General features: G+C 44.6%; 1 protein-coding gene across 1 annotated transcript; it reads left to right on the top strand.

The window, feature by feature from the left end:
- Positions 1-3,566: 3,566 nt before the first annotated feature.
- On the top strand, positions 3,567-4,058 carry LOC129482462 (large ribosomal subunit protein eL21-like). The gene has a single exon (XM_055278327.1). It carries the CDS (start codon positions 3,582-3,584, stop codon positions 4,041-4,043), a length of 462 nt encoding a protein of 153 aa, XP_055134302.1. The 5' UTR covers positions 3,567-3,581; the 3' UTR covers positions 4,044-4,058.
- The last annotated feature ends 17,633 nt before the right edge of the window (positions 4,059-21,691 follow it).

Genomic DNA, 21,691 nt, shown 5'->3' on the forward strand with positions numbered 1-21,691 from the left:
CCACTGCTCAATGAAATAAAAGAGGATACAAACAAATGGAAGAACATTCCATGCTCATGGGTTGGAAGAATCAATATCGTGAAAATGGCCATACTGCCCAAGGTAATTTATAGATTCAATGCCATCCCCATCAAGCTACCAATGACTTTCTTCACAGAATTGGAAAAAACTACTTTAAAGTTCATATGGAACCAAAAAAGAGCCCGCATCGCCAAGTCAATCCTAAGCCAAAAGAACAAAGCTGGAGGCATCATGCTACCTGACTTTAAACTATACTACAAGGCTACAGTAACCAAAACAGCATGGTACTGGTACCACAACAGAGACATAGATCAATGGAACAGAACAGAGCCCTCAGAAATGATGCTGCATATCTACAACTATCTGATCTTTGACAAACCTGACAAAAACAAGAAATGGGGAAAGGATTCCCTATTTAATAAATGGTGCTGGGAAAACTGGCTAGCCATATGTAGAAAGCTGAAACTGGATCCCTTCCTTACACCTTATACAAAAATTAATTCAAGATGGATTAAAGACTTATATGTTAGACCTAAAACCATTAAAATCCTACAAGAAAACCTAGGCAATACCATTCAGGACATAGGCGTGGGCAAGGACTTCATGTCTAAAACACCAAAAGCAATGGCAACAAAAGCCAAAATCGACAAATGGGATCTCATTAAACTAAAGAGCTTCTGCACAGCAAAAGAAACTATCATCAGAGTGAACAGGCAACCTACACAATGGGAGAAAATTTTTGCAACCTACTCATCTGACAAAGGGCTAATATCCAGAATCTACAATGAACTCAAACAAATTTACAAGAAAAAAACAAACAACCCCATCAAAAAGTGGGCAGAGGACATGAACAGACACTTCTCAAAAGAAGACATTTATGCAGCCAAAAAACACATGAAGAAATGCTCCTCATCACTGGCCATCAGAGAAATGCAAATCAAAACCACAGTGAGATACCATCTCATACCAGTTAGAATGGCCATCATTAAAAAATCAGGAAACAACAGGTGCTGGAGAGGATGTGGAGAAATAGGAACACTTTTACACTGTTGGTGGGACTGTAAACTAGTTCAACCATTGTGGAAGTCAGTGTGGCGATTCCTCAGGGATCTAGAACTAGAAATACCATTTGACCCAGCCATCCCATTACTGGGTATATACCCAAAGGACTATAAATCATGCTGCTATAAAGACACATGCACACGTATGTTTATTGCGGCTCTATTCACAATAGCAAAGAGTTGGAACCAACCCAAATGTCCAACAACGATAGACTGGATTAAGAAAATGTGGCACATATACACCATGGAATACTATGCAGCCATAAAAAATGATGAGTTCGTGTCCTTTGTAGGGACATGGATGAAACTGGAAACCATCATTCTCAGTAAGCTATCGCAAGGACAAAAAACCAAACACCGCATGTTCTCACTCATAGGTGGGAATTGAACAATGAGAACTCATGGACACAGGAAGGGGAACATCACGCTCCGGGGACTGTTGTGGGGTGGGGGGAGGGGGGAGGGACAGCATTAGGAGATACACCTAATGCTAAATGACGAGTTAATGGGTGCAGGAAATCAACATGGCACATGGATACATATGTAACAAACCTGCACATTGTGCACATGTACCCTAAAACCCTAAAGTATAATAAAAAAAAAAAAAAAAAAGAAAAATCCTGCTGCCACTTACCCTTTTCTTCTACCATCCATTTCCTACATCCTCCCTGACATAAAACCACTTTTATTGGTTTGCTATGTATCCTTCCAAAATGTTTTAAATGCACATAAGGATTAATTGATTGATTGATTGATTGAGATAGAGTCTCGCTCTATCTCCCAGGCTGGAGTGCAAAGGCGTGATCTCGGCTCACTGCAGGAGAATTGTGTGAACCCAGGAGGCGGAGCTTGCAGTGAGCTGAGATTATGCCACTGCACTCCAGCCCTGGTGACAGAGCAAGACTCCGTCTCAAAAAAAAAAAAAAAAAAAAAAAAAAAAATTAGTCAGGCGTGGTGGCACCAGCTACTCGGGAGGCTGAGGCAAGAGAATTGCTAGAACCCAGAAGGCAAAGGTTGCAGTGAGCCGAGATCGCGTCCTTGCACTCCAGCCTGGGTGACAAAGCGAGACTCCATCTCAAAAAAAAAAAAGGGGGGCTTCCAGCTGTCAGGAAAGTTCAGGGGCTATATCCCTGAATGGAGGAACATTTGTTGATTTCAGTGAACCCAGAATCAATATAGGTATTAGAATAAACACAGATATTGAGGAGGATAAAGTAGGCAAGATTAAATATTTACCTTGTGCTCACAATAAATGCATTAGCAGAGCACAGAAGTTGGGGAGACACTAGGGATTTTGCTGTGTACACATGGATTACAGATTACAAGCAATTATTGTCTCTCCTCTGTTAACTCCACTGGACTCTTTATCCCTGGTGTCAGGGTTGCTGTCAGTTTCACAACTGTGTTTGCCTAGCTCATGGTAGGACATGCAGTTGAATTTGCTCTGACCACAAATACGAAGTTCCCGAGAAAGGAACGATGGGAGTCCAAAGAACTCACATTGAAGTTCCTGAGAAATGAACAATGGGAGGGCCTATGGGAGTCTTTAATGAGTAGGTGTCTTCCTGGGATGGTGTAGTTGGTCACTGCTGCACAGGCCCCCCACCCATGTGCATCATGAGGAAAAGCACATCAGACACTCCTAAACAACCCAATAGGAAGCTACCCTTCCTTCAACCCATGTGCACATGGCACCTATGGTCACAGCCAGGTCACTGTGGGAATAGTTTTTGTATTGCTCGGGGTCTGCTTTGGAAAAAGCTGTGTCTGGCCAGGTGTGGTGGCTCACGCCTGTAACCCCAGCACTTTGGGAGGCCGAGGAGGGTGGATCACTTGAGGTCAGGAGTTCAAGACCAGCCTGGCTAACATGGTGAAACCCTGCCTCCACTAAAAATACAAAAATTAGCCAGGTGTGGTGGTGGGTGCCTGTAATCCCAGCTACTTGGGAGACTGGGGCAGGAGAATCACTTGAACCTGGGAGGTGGAGGTTGCAGTGAGCTAAGATCATGCCATTGCACTCTGCACTCCAGCCTGGACGACAGAGTGAGACTCCGTCTCAGAAAAAAAGAAAAAAGAAAAAACTGACATGCACTCCCCGTTTCTCACCATTATGTCCACCTTCCTCTTTGGCCTCTTCCATCTCCTCTCCTCCCTCTCAGATCCCTGTCATATTCCTCTCTCACTTCTAATTCTCTCTCAATTTCCAGTGATGATCAAAGCATATGACACCTTTGAGTTGGAAAACATTAATTAAAAGAGAGAGACGAGAGAGAGGGGGGAAGGGAGGGAGGGAGGGCAAGAGAGGGAAGGGGGAAGAAGGAAGGAAACTATTTCCTCTGGGTATCTTCCATTTCTGGAGTCTGAGCAAGTTAGTATTCATTCAGTTAATTAATTTACTTACATCCAAGCTTATCTAAAAAGAAGATTTAACTAAAATATACATAAAATATACTAAGGCACCTTTTGGCCGGAACCGCCATCTTCCAGTAATTTGCCAAAATGATCAACACAAAGGGAAAGAGGAGAGGCACCCGATGTATGTTCTCTAGTCCTTTTAGAAAACATGGAGTCGTTCCTCTGGCCGTGTATAGGCGAATCTATAAGAAAGGTGATATTGTAGACATCAAGGGAATGGGTACTGTTCAAAAAGGAATGCCCCACAAGTGCTACCATGGCAAAACTGGAAGTGTCTACAATGTTACCCAGCATGCTGTTGGCATTGTGGTAAACAAACAAGAGCAAGATTCTTGCCAAGAGAATGTGTGTATGGAGCACATTAAGCACTCTACGAGCCGAGAGAGCTTCCTGAAACGCGTGAAGGAAAATGATCAGAAAAAGAAAGAAGCCAAAGAGAAAGGTACCTGGGTTCAACTAAAGCGCCAGCCTGCTCCACCCAGAGAAGCACACTTTGTGAGAACCAATGGGAAGGAGCCTGAGCTCCTGGAACCTATTCCCTATTAATTCACGGCATAGTAGGTGTTAAATAATAATAATAATAATAAAGGACCTCTGGGCTGTAAAAAAATACATAAATAATAAAATAAAATATACTAAGGCAACAAAAGCCAGAGGAAAGATGAAACATAGGAACAAAAGTGTTAAAGCAAACTAAATATGGCCCAAGGGCACCGTACTTCTGTATTTGAGTCCTTGTGAATGAACTGTAACCTAGCTTAACAGACAAAATTGAAAACCTAACTTAGGAGTCTGAGCCTGTAACAACAGCTACGTCTTGCGCAATCCAAGCATGACAAGAAGTGGCCATACTTCAACCATTCATACACTGCTGAGGGTTCAAAATGTGTTCGAATAAAGCATACGCCGAACTGTAACCAATCCAGCCATTCTGTACCTCACTTCCCATTTCTGTACGCCATTTCTCTTTGTCAATAAATCTTCCACCACGTGGAGGTGCTGGGGTCTCTGTGAATCTGCTGTGATTCTGGGGGCTGCTAGATTCGCAAATTGTTCATTGATCAATTCAACTCCTTTAAATTTAATTCGGCTGATGTTTTTATCAATACGGACAGAATACAAAATGGAATAAAAAATGTGGCTAATACAAAAACACATACCAAGAAGTCTTATTCCCTTAACCCATGTATGCCTGGTGTTCCATTATTGGAACACTAAGCATGTGGGAGTTGTTTATATCCTACTGCTCAAGGTCATCACCAAGGTCTGATTTTTCACACGTCTGCAATTCAAAAAGTTGCAACCTGCAGCATAAATGGGTTAAGAAAGTGGACCACAAATTCAACTATAAATTTTCTAGCTTAAAACTGTGAGTAACAGAAATCTCAGGGTCTGATTCAGAAAAAAAAAAAAAAAAAACTGAAACACATACATGACCTGATGCCAACCCAAGAAAGATTTTTTTTTTTTTAGATAAAATGAACGATTATCTCAACAATCAACGTCTTTAGAATGGGTAAAGTGACAGGTGTCACAGAACTTCTTAGAATATTCCTCAAGGAAAACCATAGGCATATCTCCATAGAGCCTTTTATTTCGAGACAGTCTTGCTCTGTTGCCCAGGGAGGAGTACAGTGGCATGATGATCATAACTCATTGCAGCTTCAACTTTCTGGGCTCAAACTATGCTCCTGCCTCAGCCTCTGGAGAGTTGGGTCTTCAGGCACATGCCACCAGGCCTGGCTAATTTTTTATTTTTATTTTTATTATTTTTTTTTGAGACAGTCTCACTCTGTCCCCCAGGTTGGAGCACAATGGCGCGATCTCGGCTCACTGCAAGCTCCACCTCCCGGGTTCACGCCATTCTACTGCCTCAGCCTCCCAAGTAGCTGGGACTACAGGCGCCCGCCACCACGCCCGACTAATTTTTTATATTTTTAGTAGAGACGGGGTTTCACCATGTTAGCCAGGATGGTCTCGATCTCCTGACCTCATGATCCACCTGCCTCGGCCTCCCCAAGTGCTGGGATTACAGGCGTGAGCCACTGCGCCTGGCCTAATTTTTTATTTTCTATAGAGATAGTGTCTCATTTTATTGCCCAGGCTGGGCTTGAACTCCTGGGCTCAAGCGATCTTCCCACCTTGGCCTCCCAAAGTGCTAGGATTATGGGCATGAGCCACCACATTTTGCCAGAGCCATTTACTGTCAGCAATTCTAGGAGGTCCAGGCCCCAGACATCTACTGCTCTGGTACATCCTATGCAAACTTGCAACTCATAGGCAAGGTTTGTTCAGCTGGGACTGTGTGTGTGATTGCCACTGCTGTTATTTTAAAGTCAACGGGCTTAGGAGGGGTATGCATGCTTCCGTTCTTCCTCCTCTATTGTTTTTACTACTGTGGCTTCATACGTTAATGTTGCATAACTGGGCCCTAAAGTCATTGCCCTGGAGACCCCAGCCATTCATCTATTTATTCAATGGATATTTTTGAGCACCTTTTATTGCACTCTTCTACATAAACAAACAACATGTCCTACTTCAGGAGCTTAAATTCTAGGGGAATGAAACTGGCAATAGACAAGTAAAATTATATGGTATATCAGATGGGTAAGTGTTACAGAAAATAAAGCAAGAAAAGGCAAGAGAGTGCTAAAGGAAGGAAATTTTTATGGAGTCAGGAAAGTCCTCACTGAGAAGGTCACTTTTGAGTAATGACCTGAAAGGTCAGGGAAGTGTAGATATCTGAAGAAACAGCAAGAGCAGAGGCACTGGGGTAGAGAATGGTTTGGCTTGCTGGAAGAACGGCACAGAAGTTAACTTGCCCAGAGCAAAAAGCAAGGAGGAGTGGAGAAGTGCCAAGAGAAAGAGGAAATGGTAGAGGGGCAAGACAGATCACATGGACCCTGGTAGGGTCACTGTAGGAACTTCAGAGTGTAACCAAGCACCCCCCACTTTTTTTTTTTTTTTTTGAGATAGAGTTTTGCTCCTGTTGCCCAGGCTGGAGTGCAATGGCACGATCTCGGCTCACTGCAACCTCTGCCTTCCGGGTTCATGCGATTCTCCCGCCTCAGCCTCCCAAGTAGCTGGGATTACAGGCACCCACCACCATGCCTGGCTAATTTTTGTATTGTTAGTAGAGACAGGGTTTTACCACGTTGGCCAGGCTGGTTTTGAACTCCTGACCTCAGGTGATCCGCCTGCCTCAGCCTCCCAAAGTGCTGGGATTATAGGCGTTAGCCACCATGCCCCGTGGCCAAGTACCCCCGTTTTTCTAGAGTGGTATAAACCAAAACAAATTCTAAGGCTGCCCCCTTCCGAACATTTGAATGGACCCTTCCTCTCAGCCAAGGGCATTCTAGAGTTAACCTGGAAATCTAGTTCAGGCCATGATGGAAAAGGGGGCAGGATATGCCTCATTATACCCCTCCTGCATTAACACCAACATGGACCTTAATTCTGATGAGAAATATTTATGGTCCATTCTCTCTAAGCCTGCTACTTGGAGGCTCATCTGCATAAAACTTAGGTCTTCACAATCCCTCATCAGAACCCAGACATTCCTTTCTACTGATAACTGTTTCAACCAATTGCCAATCAGAAAAAAATTTAAATCTACCTATGACCCTTTCAGATCCAGCCAATGTAGATCTTACACATATTTACTGAGATATTATGTCTCCCTAAAATGTATAAAAGCAAGCTGTATTCTGGCCACCTTGGGCACCTGTCATTAGAATCTCCTGAGGCTGTCACAGTGCATCCTTAACCTTGGCAAAGTAAACTTTCTAAATTGCTATCTGTCTCAGATACTTCACAATGGTTCACAATGATTTAATTACCTCCCCCCTCCCCCCACACCCCCCCCCCCACCATCTTGTTTCTCTGGCTCCCTATTTCCTAATTAGCCCTTCAGAAGTACAAATATAACCTTTCACCTCCTGTCTCACTAGACATTCCCTACAGGGCAAGTTCTTCTAACTTTATGCTCCAAGACAGATCTCTCCTAGAGAGCTAATGGTAGATTTGCAAACCAAAGCATGCTCACCAGGGAACTTCCACCCTCCAGGCAGGCATTTGAAAGCGTATCTGCAGTGGCCACTTTTACAACTTACTTCTGCCTAGAAAAGTGCCAACTGCCCCATGGCTAAAACACCAAGCTAGCAGGGAACCCCCGCCCTTGCTCATTTCTTCCCTTACCTTATAAAAATGCCTGTTTTCTGCTCCACAGGTGAAGCCACACAGTAGGACATCTGTATGTCTTCCCCAAGCTGTAATAGCTTCACAATAAATTCACTTGCTTTGTATCAGGCCTCGTTCTTATTAATTGGCATGTGAACAAATAACCCACCTCTCAGTTATGATGTTGGTGGCCTGTACAGGGAAGCACTGTGCACTAAAGGTAGGCCTGTGCCTGAGCTACTGGGCAAGGTATGAGGTTGCCTGGGAGTAGCAGCTGCTGGTGGCTAGTGAACCCCAAGATGGGAACATTAGGTAATTTCCCAGCAGCTGCCAAAAATGTTTTTGTTTTGGGGGCACCTCCCTATTGCCTGCCTGCATGATGTTTGCTGCCTTCAACATTTTGTTGATACGAAGCAAGTGAACTCAAAAAAAGGAAAACAGAAAGCCATTAAACTTCAGAACTAAGTTGGTCAGGAGTACCCCTCAACCACCCTCTGCCTCTTTTGGGGTGTCACTGAAGCCCTTCCGTGCTTAGGACCTGGCTGCTAATAATATCATTTGAGCATTTTTGTTTGTATGTACAGAGTAAGGGTTAAAGAAAGTAGACAAACACAAAAAGTGGCTCAACAGTCAAAGACAGGTTTATTTTGGAGAATAAACTGGAGGGGGCTTCTGGCCAATTTAGGTCAGAAGTGTTCTCTCTTACAGACTAAGGGTATTTAAGGGTTCAGGGAGGAAGAGCTTGTCTCAGGTTCAGAATGGTTCTGGGCGGAGGAAAGTTTTATTGCAGAGTTGGCATGTTTCTGGTTGGAGGGGGGTTTATCTAGGGGTTGGAATGTTTCTGGTCGGAGGTGCCATTTGTGGTTTATGGTCATGCTAGCATTAGCCATTACATTGACTTTTGGGGACTGGATTTAGGTGGTTTTTAATCAAGGGGAACTTAAAAGGGTGGTGTTTATTCAAGATGGTGAAGCTCCTGCTCTGTCCTGTAACACCACAGCAGCACTGCTCAGATGGGACTCAGATGTCCATGGAGCCATTTCGGAACTGGGGTGGAGGATACAGGCTCTCACCCAGCCCCTCCACCAGGGATTTTGTTTGGAAGTGCACCATTTGTTTGTATGAATGTATGGCTTTGTGTATGGGCCCCGATTTCTTTTCCTTTCTATCTCCAACTTCACCCTTGTAATTACTGTCATTCTAGAAAGATGAGACAAGTCTCAATTATTTCAGGAGATTTGCCAAAGTTTAGGACACGGGCCTGTGACACAGCCTCAGGAAGTCCTGACAATATGTGCCCAAGATGGTCTGGGCACAGCTTGGTCTTATGCATTTTAGGGAGACATGAGACATCAATCAATATATGTAAGAAGTACACTGGTTCCATCCAGAAAGGCAGGGAGGGGGCTTCCAGGTCTGAGGTACCTGTGACAAATGGCTGCATTTTTTGAGTTTCTGATTAGCCTTTCCAAAGGAGGCAATCAGAATATGCATCGCTCTCAGTGAGCAGAGGGATGACTTCGAATAAAATGGAAGACAGACTTGCCTGGAGCAGTTCCCAGCTTGAAAGGGCCCAAGATATCTTCCTTTCACACTATCAGCTTTACTTACACTATCAGCCACTTACAGCTTTACTCCTCTAGGCAGCAGGCACCCCTAGCTCCCTCTGGCTGGAACAAATTCACCTTGACTGGTGGCTTGCAGAGGTGAGAGAAACCCATCCCACACCATGTAGACCTGGAGTGCTGAGGCTCATCACAGGCAAAAGTCTAGCCCACATGCAATGCCACCTCCTGAATGAGACACAGCTATTACTATTTATCTAAGCTGATCCATTCTCAAAAACTGGACAGGGCTATGACCACCTTCATGAGCACTCATAGCTTCTTCTGTAGCCTGTTAAACATATATACTTGGCCAACCTGTCATGATATCTGGTTATGATTGTCAGTGGGGAACTTTCATGATAACTAAGAATTTGGGAAACGCCTCCGATAGCCCTGCAAGACATGTACAAACAAATTCAAGCTATGTCTGACCCCACATTTTCGCTAGACCAATGGTTAGCAACCTGATTCAAGACAGGACCATTCTGGTGGCAAAGCTACTTGTAACAGTGGCCCCAATTGCAAGGATGGGCATATCCCTCCATTGTGGAGCTTACTGCTGTCGTATCCTCTATATGGGAAAACAAGGCAAGCTCTTTCAGAGACCTAGACCAGCAATCCGCAACATTTTTAGAACCAGGGACCGGTTTCATGGAAGACAATTTTTCCACAGGATGGGGTGAAGGGGAGGGGAGGATGGTTTTGAGTCGAAACTGTTCCACCTCAGATCAGGCATTAGATTCTCACAAGGAATGGACAGCCTCGATCCCTTGGTTGTGCAGTTCCCGATAGGTTTTGTGCTCCTATGAGAATCTAATGTTGCAGCTGATCTGACAGGAGGCAGAGCCCAGGAGGTAATGCTTGCTAGCCTGCTGCTCACCTCCTGCTGTGCGGCCTGGTTTCTAACAGCCCACAGACTGGCACTGGTCTGCGACCTGAGGGCTGGGGACCCCTGCTCTAAACCTTACACCATAATGCTCCAACCAGTATCATCTGTAAGTCCATGTATTTGTGAATATTCCCAACTCCAAGTAGATCATTTCCATTCTGAGGTCCAATGACTACACCCTCCTTTCAGCAGAAAGCAGCCAGAATGAATATGGCACCTAGATCCCATAGAAATGGGAGGGAATTTGGGTTGGGGAACTGTAACCAATACCCCAATTTATCTAAGAGGTGTTTTTTTTTTTCTCTCTTCTTTTGCGTCCCTGGCTCCCTACCTAGCCCTTCAGAAATGCAAATATAACCTTTCACCTCCCGCCTCACCAAACATTTCCTACAGAGCAAGTTCTGTAACCTTGTGCTCCAAAACAGATCTCTCCTTGAGAGCTGACAGTCAATGGGCAGACAACCAAGGCATACCTGCCACGGAACTTTCGCCTCTAGGACATGGCCTCAGAACTTCCACCTTCTGGGGATGGCCTCAGAACTTCCACTCTCTAGGGGTTGCCCTGGAACTTTCATCCAGAAGGAGGGCATGTCGAAAGCATGCCTGTTTGGAATCTTTTACAACTTACTTCTGCTCAGGAAGGCGTTATGACTGGTGCCTGAGGACACAGCCACCCCTCCCCTAGCCCTCTCTAAAATATAAGCAAAGGCATGAAGAGTGTTGCAATGAACATAAGAAAAATAAAAGGGCATCCCCTGAGCAGGGCATAAAAAAGAGCATCCCCTGAGCAGGGCAACAGCAACTGTTGGCCGGAAAACATTCAAGCAGCAGGTGTAGAACTATCACCCCATTACTTTTCAGCTGTGCACCGAACACACAGCTCTGGGCACAGTCACTTCCTCCTGAGCCCTCCAAGATAAATTAGCTGCAAGGCTAGTTCCAGAGGTGACCGGAAATTAGCTAAACCAATGACTGCCTTCCTGGGATTATCATAATCCGCTTAAAAAATGGTCTAAAGCCAGGGGACCCTGGAGAACAATAGCCCTTTTTTCTGGCCCGAAAGTGAGTGTTTCCACATGTCCCAGCAGTTAGGGCACCTGTACAGGCAGCGCCCAACGGGTGGCCCAAGTCTCTAAGAAGAACTGGTATAGAATGGAAGAGGGCCACAGGCACCCCAGCACTGCCACCCACTGGGTGGGTAACCCGGGGCAAGTCACTCCTCTGTGAGCCACAGTTACTCATTTCTCAATTGAGGGTTTTGTTTTTGAGATAGAGTCTCACTGTGATGCCCAGGCTGGAGTGCAATCTCATGAGAGACAACCTCATTGCAACCTCCGCCTCCCAGGTTCAAGCAATTCTCTTGCCTCAGCCTCCTGAGTAGCTCGGATTACAGGCATGTGCCATCACACCCGGCTGATTTTTTGTATTTTTAGCAGAGACGGCGGTTTCACCATGTTGGCTAGCCTGGTCTCGAACTCCTTACCTCAGGTGATCTGCCCGTGTTGGCCACCCAAAGTGCTGGGATTACAGGCGTCAGCCACCGTGCCCGGCCTTCAGTTGAGGGTTTTATGAGGAGTCAATGAAATTATGAAGTGAGGAACACAGTCCAGTTTATAATGGGGACTCACTCAATTCATGTCGGTTCCCTTTGCCCTGCTCCATACGAGTCGACCAAGGGCCCATGCGGGCACCCCACTGTCTCTTCAGCACACTTGACTGCTGTGCTTTCTGACTTGCCTGTCAGTCCAAAGGTACTGCCTGAGGAAGTCCAAAACTTCTAAGTCCATGAACGAGGTTAGTGAAACCTACTCCATGGCTCCATTCATTTGTTTTCAAGGAAAGTGAACTGCAGGCCGGGCGCGGTGGCTCACGCTTGTAATCCCAGCACTTTGGGAGGCCGAGGCGGGCGGATCACAAGGTCAGGAGATCGAGACCACGGTGAAACCCCGTCTCTACTAAAAATACAAAAAATTAGCCGGGCGTGGTGGCGGGCGCCTGTAGTCCCAGCTACTCGGAGAGGCTGAGGCAGGAGAATGGCGTGAACCCGGGAGGCGGAGCTTGCAGTGAGCAGAGATTGCGCCACTGCACTCCAGCCTGGGCGACAGAGCGAGACTCCGTCTCAAAAAAAAAAAAAAAAAAAGGAAAGTGAACTGCATCCCTGCCCCTCCCAACACCCCTCAGTGCCCTGCCCTCACCCAAATATAACCCCAGCCAAGGAGAAAGCCCTGATGAGCCTCCATAGCAGGAGGGGAGAGAAAGCTCCAGGAAGAGGCCCAGGCCTGGCTGAGCTCTCATGAGGACACAGGTGCCTGGAAACTTGGTAAAAGTTCTCCAAATTTCTCTCTCCACCCAGTAAAGTGCATGGTTTCCCAAGAGTGCTCCACGTTTCAAGAAAAATAAAGAGGAAATTCCTTTGTGGAAGAGAACAATTGTCCTGGGTGTTTAATATGCAGGCAATTCCTCTGGGTTTAAAGAATGTGACTTGCCCAAGGTCTCTGTCTAGTTTAGGAGAGCTAGGAATTAGGTCATCTTTCCCTGTACAAAGAGGATTTCAGCACACTGATGTGGGGGGCCTTTGCCGACTCCCCTACTCTCTACTCTCTCCCAGCCACCTCCCAGGGCTGTGTATGCTGGAAAGAGGGTGGGGAACCAATTGGCAGAGACCAGAGAGCCACACAGAGAAACTGAGTCACACCAAAGACAAAGCGAAGAAGGATCTAGAAAGCCAGGAGGTTGCCCAGGCACAGCAGCTCATGCCTGTTATCCCAGCACTTTGGGAGGCCGAGGAGGGAGGATACTTGAGGCCAGGAATTTGAGATCAGTCTGGGCAACAGAGCAAGACCCTGTATTTTTTTTTTTTTTTTTTTTTTTTTTTTTTGAGACAGAGTCTCACTCTGTGGCCCAGGCTGGAGTGCAGTGGCGCAATCTCGGCTCACTGCAAGCTCCGCCTCCCGGGTTCACGCCATTCTCCTGCCTCAGCCTCTCCGAGTAGCTGGGACTACAGGCGCCTGCCACCACGCCCGGCTAATTTTTTGTATTTTTAGTACAGAAGGGTTTCACCCTGGTCTCGATCTCCTGACCTCGTGATCCGCCCGCCTCGGCCTCCCAAAGTGCTGGGATTACAAGCGTGAGCCACCGCGCCCCGCCTGTATTTTTTTTAAAAAAAGAAAAATTAAGCCAGGCCACTGACATCTGTGGAGCCACCTGGGGCCCAGACCTCTCCTCAACGTTCCCTCATAACGATCCTGCGTTGCTTGAAATAACTTGACTCTAGTCCTTCCACCCAAGGAAGCCCTGGTGCCACAGTTCACCATTTCAGTTCCAGTTCCTGTCTGAAGGACCAACGCCAGGCCACCTGACTTTCTCTGCCTGTATGGGATGAATACCGCACCCAGTCCTTGGCCTCCTGACGTCTCCTTTCTCACGCATTATGCCCCAGAGGTGTTCTGCTCAGTCATTACCTTAGGTATCAGCAGCACAATGGCTGAGGGGGTCTTTGGGGTCACCTTTACCGAACTTCGGGGTGTCCAGAGTCTCCTCCTGTGCACGTTTGTGTAAGGTACTTGACTCTCCTCTGTGGGTGTCTCAACATTCAGTTTTTATGGGTTTCAATTCTAGACACTTTTCCTGACCTCAAACCCAAGTTCAGCTGCATCTCATCTCACCCCAGATCCACAGCCACTGACGGCGTCTCCAGTGGCCCCAGCATCCTCCCCCTGCAGCCTTATACCCTGAGAATTTCAGTCATGAGGGAGCATACGTGTCATTGAATCCTCACAACACTCGAATCCCCTCTGCCATCATTAGTGGAGTCTGTCCTTTCTGACTAGGCAGGAAGTGCAGCTCCTGCAGCCCCAAGGAGACCCCACCACAGCTCCCGGGCACCGAAATGAGTCCTCCTTACCTTCCTGTCCTGCCCTTGGTACCGCACAGTCAGTCCCCTCCCTCTTCCTCGGCGCAGCCCTTCCAGGGTTAAGGCACTTGGGCATAGCTCCTCTGTTTCTTCCTGTCTTCTCCGGGCTAACCATGTCCAGTTCCTCTCATCTCTGCTCAGACACGTCCGTGTTCAATCCCCTCACTAATCTACTCACTCCTCTCTAATCATGTGCTGGGCTCACAGTGCCTCTCAGGCTTTAACGTGCCTCCAAATCACCTGGGCTCTCATCAATACTCACTTTTGGATTCCGCAGGTCTTGGGGGGAGCCTAGCAGTCTGAGTTTCTAACAGCTCCCAGGTGAGGCGGATGCTGCAGGTCCGCCACTGTGAGCAGCAAAGCTTCCACTTGGGATCGCCCTTTTACTTGGAATCTCCTGGAGCTTGTTAGAAGCCCCAGCCCAGACCACCTGCATCAGATTCTGCAGTTCAACAAGATCCACAGATGCACCGTATAGTCTTTAATGTTTGAACAACTAGAGCAGAGGTTGGCAACCACGGCTGCACATTAGAATCACCTGGGAGATTGGAACACCATCCCAATGCCCAGCAGCACCGCAGACCAATTACATCAGCAAGTATGGTCTAGGCATCGGCATCATTGTAAAGCTCCCCAGGTGATTCCAGTGTGCAACTAGGACTGAGAGCTCTGCTGCAGAGCCCTAACATGCAGGCTCTACCTTTGAGACCATGGTCTTAGAAAGACAGGACATGGTCTATTCCCTCAAGCTTCTCCAGTCATAGCCTTAAGTCCCAACCGCTCTGGGCAGCCATCCACATTGCTGGCTCTTTTGAGGCATTACAGAATAGCAGTTAGGAGCTCTATTCTGGAGTCAGGTAGACCTGGATCTGAACCTTAATTCCAGCATTTATTAACTGTGTGACCTAAGAAAATTTACTGAATTTCTCTGTGTCTCAGTTCCGTCATGTGTAAAATGGGGCAAAGATGTAGTAGTATCTCTTAAAGTTACTGAAAGGGTTGAATTACATGAGGAAAAGCATATACAGTGTGTACAACAGTGTTACAGCCCTGTCTGCATAGTGCTCAGTGATGGTTAGTTGCTGTTTTTTGTTTTTTCACTGTCGTTATTATTTTCAGACAGAATCTCTCTCTGTCGCTCAGGCCAGACTGTAGTGACATGATCTTGGCTCACTTCCGCCTCCTGGGTTCAGATGATTCTGCTGCTTCAGCCTCCCGAGTAGCTGGGACTACAGGCATGAACCTCCACGCCTGGCTAATTTTTGTATTTTTAATAGAGATGGGGTTTTGCCATGTTAGCCAGGCTGGTGTCGAACCCCTGACCTCAGGTGATCCACACCTCAGCCTCCCAAAGTGCTGGGATTACAGGCGTGAGCCACTGCACCCGGCCAAGTTGCTGTTTATTTATATTGATGTTAAAACTCCTGTGCCTGTGTGTGCTCTATTTGTGCTGCTGCTAAGCCACATTGGCTCATTGTATCAGTTGAGGTTGCCCTTTGCAAGGCTCATGTTTAACCAATTCTGGCTAGCCTAGGCAGAAAAGAAGTGTATCATATGACTGTGCCCAAACCTAAGGACAGGGATGAGGCCAGCTCCAAGTATCTCAGCTAGAAAATTGCAAGTGTGGCTGGGCCTATAATCCCAGCACTTTTGGAGGCCAAGGCGGCTGGATCCCCAGGCGCTGTCAGCCCTGGTTGTGCACTGCAATCACCTGGGGAGCTTTACGATGATGCTGATGCCTAGACCATGCTTGCTGATGTAATTGATCTGGGGTGCTGCTGGGCATTGGGAGGGTTTTCCAGTGTCTCAGGTGATTCTAATGTGCGGCCGTGGTTGCCAACATCTGCTCTAGTTTTTCAAACATTAAAGAGTATACGGTGCATCTGTGGATCTTGTTGAACTGCAGAATCTGATGCAGGAGGTCTGGGCTAGGGCTTCTAACAATCTCCAGGAGAGTCCAGGCAGCAGGAGTGGCAGGTCAGGAGTTCGACACCAGCCCGGCCAAAATGGCAAAACCCCATCTCTACTTACAATACAAAAATTAGCTGGGCATGGTGGTGGGCACCTGTAATCCCAGCTACTTGGGAGGCTGAGGCAGGAGAATCACTTGCGCCCAGGAGGTGGAGGTTGCAGTGTGCGGAGATCATGCTATTGCACTCCAGCCTAGATGACAAAAGCGAAACTCTTTCAAAAAAAAGGAAGGGAGGGAAGGAGGGAAGGAAGGAAGGAAGGAGGGAGGGAGGGAGGGAGAGAGGGAAGGAAGGAAGGAAGGAAGGAAGGAAGGAAGGAAGGAAGGGAGGGAGGGAGGGAGGGAGGGAGGGAGGGAGGGAGGGAGGGAGGAAGGAAAAGATTTCAAATGCTGTCCTGAGAATGATTCCGTCTCAACAGTTTCCTTAGGCCATTTAATTCAGTTCAAATTTCCAAGCCAAAGTATTTGCCCCTTAGTGGAAGGTAAGGAGTCCTTTCAGTATCATTTCCACCAGAACCACACAGAGCAGGGGCTTGTTCTTCAAGAGAAGCCAGAGGCTGTCACCCAAGTAAAAGAAGGCACAGGCTGGCCAGGCAGCAGGAGACATCCACTTCAACCCAGTTATATTTTGAACCCAAAGGCACGACCACATCTTTTTATTACATTTTTAAATGGACGTTGAGTGTTTATTTTCCTCCAAGTTATTGGTAGAGAGTGTTTTAATATTTTTATCACCCCAAAAAGAAACCTTGTCCCCATTAGCAGTCACTTATCATTCCACCTCACCCCACTTTCTGGAAACCACGAAGCCACTTTCTGTGTTTATAGATTGGCCTGTTCTGAACATTTGATAATGCATGAAATTATACCCTATGTGGTCTTTTGTGACTGGCTTCTTTCACTTCAAATATATTTCCAGGCTGGTCGTGGTGTCTCACACCTATAATCACAGCACTTTGTGAGACCGAGGTGGGTAGATCGTTTGAGCCCAGGAGTTTGAGACCAGCCTGGGCAACATGACGAAACCCCCTCTCTACTAAAAATACAAAAATCAGTCAGGCATGGTGGTGAGCACCTGTATTCCCGGCTATTTTGGGGGCTAAGGCAGGAGGATCACCTGAACCTTGGGAGATCGAGGCTGCAGTAAGCCGTGATCAGGCCATTGCACTCCAGCCTGGGCAACAGAGTGAGATACTGTCTCAAAAAATTTAATTAAAAAAGGAATAATGTTTCCAAGGGTCATCCATGATGTAGCATGGATCACAATTCCATTCCTTTTTATGGCTGAATAATATTACATTGTATTATGTGCCACATTTTATTTATCTATTCATCAGTTGATGAATATTTGTGTTGTTCCCACCTTTTGTCTACTATGAAAATGCTACTATGAATATATATATATATATTTTTAGATTTCCTCAAATTCCTTTTTGTCATGTTATGAATATTCTTGTACAGGTCTTTGTGTGGACCTAGGTTTTCAGTTCTTCGGTGTACACACTTAGCAGTAAAACTGCTGGGTCATATGGGAACTCTATAGTTAACATTTTGAGGAACTACCTGTTTACCACACCCTTTTCCAGGGTGTGGCATGGTGACTCACATCTGTAATCCTAGCACTTTGGGAGGCCAAGGCAGAAGGATCACCTGAGGTCAGGAGTTCAAGATCAGCCTGAGCAACATAATAAGACCCTGCCTCTACCAAAAAAAAAAAATATATCTATATATAAAATATACTGTATATATATTTATATATATATAATATACTGTATATAATTTATATATGTTATATATATTATATACTGTATATATATTTATATATTATCTATATATAACATAGATAATATAGATATAATATCTATATATTACATATAGATAATATAGATATAATATCTATATATTACATATAGATAATATAGATATAATATCTATATATTACATATAGATAATATAGATATAATATCTATATATTACATATAGATAATATAGATATTATATCTATAGATAACATATAGATAATATAGATATTATATCTATATGTAATATATAGATATTATATCTATATTATCTATATGTTATCTATAGATAATATATATTATCTATATGTTATATATGTTATTATCTATATATATGTTATATATAGATTATATATATAATCTATATGTTATATATAGATTGTATATATATTATCTATATGTTATATATGGATAATATATATTATCTATATGTTATATATGGATAATATATATTATCTATATGTTATATATGGATAATATATATTATCTATATGTTATATATGGATAATATATATTATCTATATGTTATATATGGATAATATATATTATCTATATGTTATATATAGATATTATATCTATATTATCTATATGTTATATATAGATATTATATCTATATTATCTATATGCTATATATAGATAATATATATAATCTATATGTATATATATCATATATAATATATAGATATTATATCTATATTATCTATAGATAATATAGATATAATATCTATATTATCTATAGATAATATATAGATATTATATCTATATTATCTATATGTAATATATAGATATTATATCTATATTATCTATATGTAATATATAGATATTATATCTATATTATCTATATGTTATCTAGAGATAATATATATAGTATATAATATAACATATATAAATTATATACAGTATATTATATATAAAAATATATATACAGTATATAATATATATAAATATATATACAGTATATTTTATATATTTATATATATTATATATATTATCTATATGTTATATATAGATAATATATATTATCTATAGATATTATAGATATAATATCTATATATTACATATAGATAATATATAGCTGGGTGTGGTGGCCTGCACTTATACTCCTAACTACTCAGGAGGCCAAGTGGGTAGGATCACTTGAGCTAGGAGATTGAGGCTACAGTGAGCTATAATTGTATCACTGCACTCTAGCCTGAGCAACAGAGTGAGACCTTATCTCAAAAATAAATAAATAAATGAAACCAAAGGGGCTGCACCAGTTTGCATTTTCACTGGCAATATATGAGATCTCCAAATTTCTTCACATCTTCATCAAAACTTGTTATTGGCCAGGCACAGTGGCTCATGTCTGTCATTCCAGCATTTTGAGAGGCTGAGGTGGAAGGATTGCTGGAGACCAAGAGTTTCAGACCAGCCTGGGCAACACAGTAAGACCCTGTTTCAAAAAAAATAATAATTAGCTGGATGTGATGGCATGCACCTGTGGTCCCAGCTGGGGAGGCTGAGGCAGGAGGAGCTCTTGAGCCCAGGAAGTCAAAGCTGCAGCCAGCCATGTTCATGCCTCTGCATTCCAGCCTAGACAACAGAGTGAGACTCTTTCCAAACAGACAAAAAAAACAAAAGCACACAAAACTTGTTATTGCCTGTCTTTTTTTATTCTTAATGAGGTTGAAATGGTATTTCATTGTGGGTTGCTGTTTGTTTTTTGGGGGGGGTGGGTTTTGAGACAGAGTCTTGCTCTGTCATCGAAGCTGGAGTGCAGTGGCACAGTCATAGCTTAATACAGCCTTAACCTCCTGGGCTCAAGCGATCCTCTCATCTCAGTGTCCCAAGTAGCTAGGACTACAGGTGCATGCCACCATCCTTGGCTAATTTAAAAAAAAAAAATTGTTTTTGTATAGACAGGGTCTCAATATGTTGCCCAGGATTGTCTCAAACTCCTGGCCTCAAGCCATCCTCCTGCCTCAGTCTCCCAAAATGCTGGGATAACAGGCATGAGCCACCATGCCAGAACTTAAACATGCTTTTCTTTTTTCTTTCTTTCTCTTTTTTTTTTTTTTTTTGTTTTTGAGACAGAGTTTCGCTCTTGTTTCCCAGGCTGGAGTGCAATGGTGCGATCTCTGCTCACCACAACCTCCACCTCCCGGGTGCAAGCAATTCTCCTGCCTCAGCCTCCCGGGTAGCTGGGATTATAGGCATGCGCCACCACGCCCGGCTAATTTTGTATTTTTAGTAGAGATGGGGGTTTCTCCATGTTGCTCAGGCTGGTCTCGAACTCCCAACCTCAGGTGATCCACCTGCCTCAGCCTCCCAAAGTGCTGGGATTACAGGCATGAGGCACTGCACCCGGCCCTCAACGTGCTTTTCATGCCAGACCTTCAAATGCTTTTCCAATTTGCATTTCCCTGATGACTAATGATAGTGAGCATTTGTTAATACGCCTATTCCGTGTTACATTTTATTCTATTAGATTCAACCCATTATTTCAACTGATCACATTTGCATCAGTTTTCACTTTTTTCAGTTCCCAGTCAAATGCAAATATCAAGGGAGTGGCCTATCTATAGCCTGTTTGCTGAAAAATGAAAACAACTGAGCGTGTTGAGCTGGTGAAAGAACACTGCAGTTTGCATAAGGAACCAGTTTAGGTTGACATTGAAGCTTATTTAGCCATCGCTGAGAAAGAGTGGATTCTTCAGTCAGGTGCGGTGGCTCACAACTGTAATCCCAGCACTTTGGGAGGCCAAGGTGGGAGGATTGCTTGAGCCCAGGAGTTAGAGACCAGCCTGAGCAACATAGAGAGACCCTGTGTCTACAAAAAAAAATTAAAAATTAGTTGGGCGAGGTGGCACACGCTTGTGAGTCCAGCTACTTGGGAGGATGAGGTGGGAGGATCTTTTGAGCCCAAGAGGTCATGGCAGCAGTGAGCAAAGCCATGTTCATGCCACTGCACTCCAGCCTGGGTGACAGAACAAGACTCTGTCTCAAAAAAAAAAAAAAAAACCCACATACACACACACACACACACACACACAAAGAGTGGAGTCTTCTCTTCATAGTTCTAAACTAATCCCTCTTTCTTTCTTTCTTTCTTTCTTTTTTTGAGACAGAATCTTGCTCTGTCGTCCAGGCTGGAGTGCAGTGGTGTGATCTGGGCTCAGTGCAACCTCTGCCTCCTGGATTCAAGCGATTTTCCTGCCTCAGCCTCCTGAGTAGCTGGGATTATAGGCATGTACCACCACACCAGGCTAGTTTTTGTAGCTTTAGTAGGGATGGTGTTTCAGCATCTTGGGCCAAGCTGGTCTTGAACCCTTGACCTCGTGACCCACCTGTCTCAGCCTCCCAAAGTGCTGGGATTACAGGTATGAGTCTCCGCGCCCGGCCCCTAATCCCACTTTCTTTACAGGGCCCTCTCTAATCAGCATCTGCCCAGGGACTGGTTCAACCAGCCACTTTGCACTTTAAGCAGCTGCTCTTTCAGCCATCTGAGTCTCTTCCTCACATTTGCCAGCTTAGGCCCCAAACTAGCCTCCAGAACACATCCATGTGGAAGAAACCATGTCTGCTTTCTCAAGAAATACTCAACATCACTCCTGCTTGATTGGCTTCCTCCTTCCTAGGTTCACACTCTCACACCTAAGAATGAGCAGGTGAGAAGATACTGCTCGGTTCTTGCCTTAAAGGAGGATAATCTTGCCATCTTGGAGAAGACCCAGTCTGGTATTTGCTCCTTTAAGCGACTAGGACTCCCAAATCTGCAGACTTTCTAGCATCCTGCAGGGTGGCCTTGGTCCAGTTGAGCAGCCAGAAAGAAGCTCATCAATTGGGATGGAGTTTG

This window comes from Symphalangus syndactylus, chromosome 5 (assembly GCF_028878055.3).
Source record: "Symphalangus syndactylus isolate Jambi chromosome 5, NHGRI_mSymSyn1-v2.1_pri, whole genome shotgun sequence".
Taxonomy (NCBI): Eukaryota; Metazoa; Chordata; class Mammalia; order Primates; family Hylobatidae; genus Symphalangus; species Symphalangus syndactylus.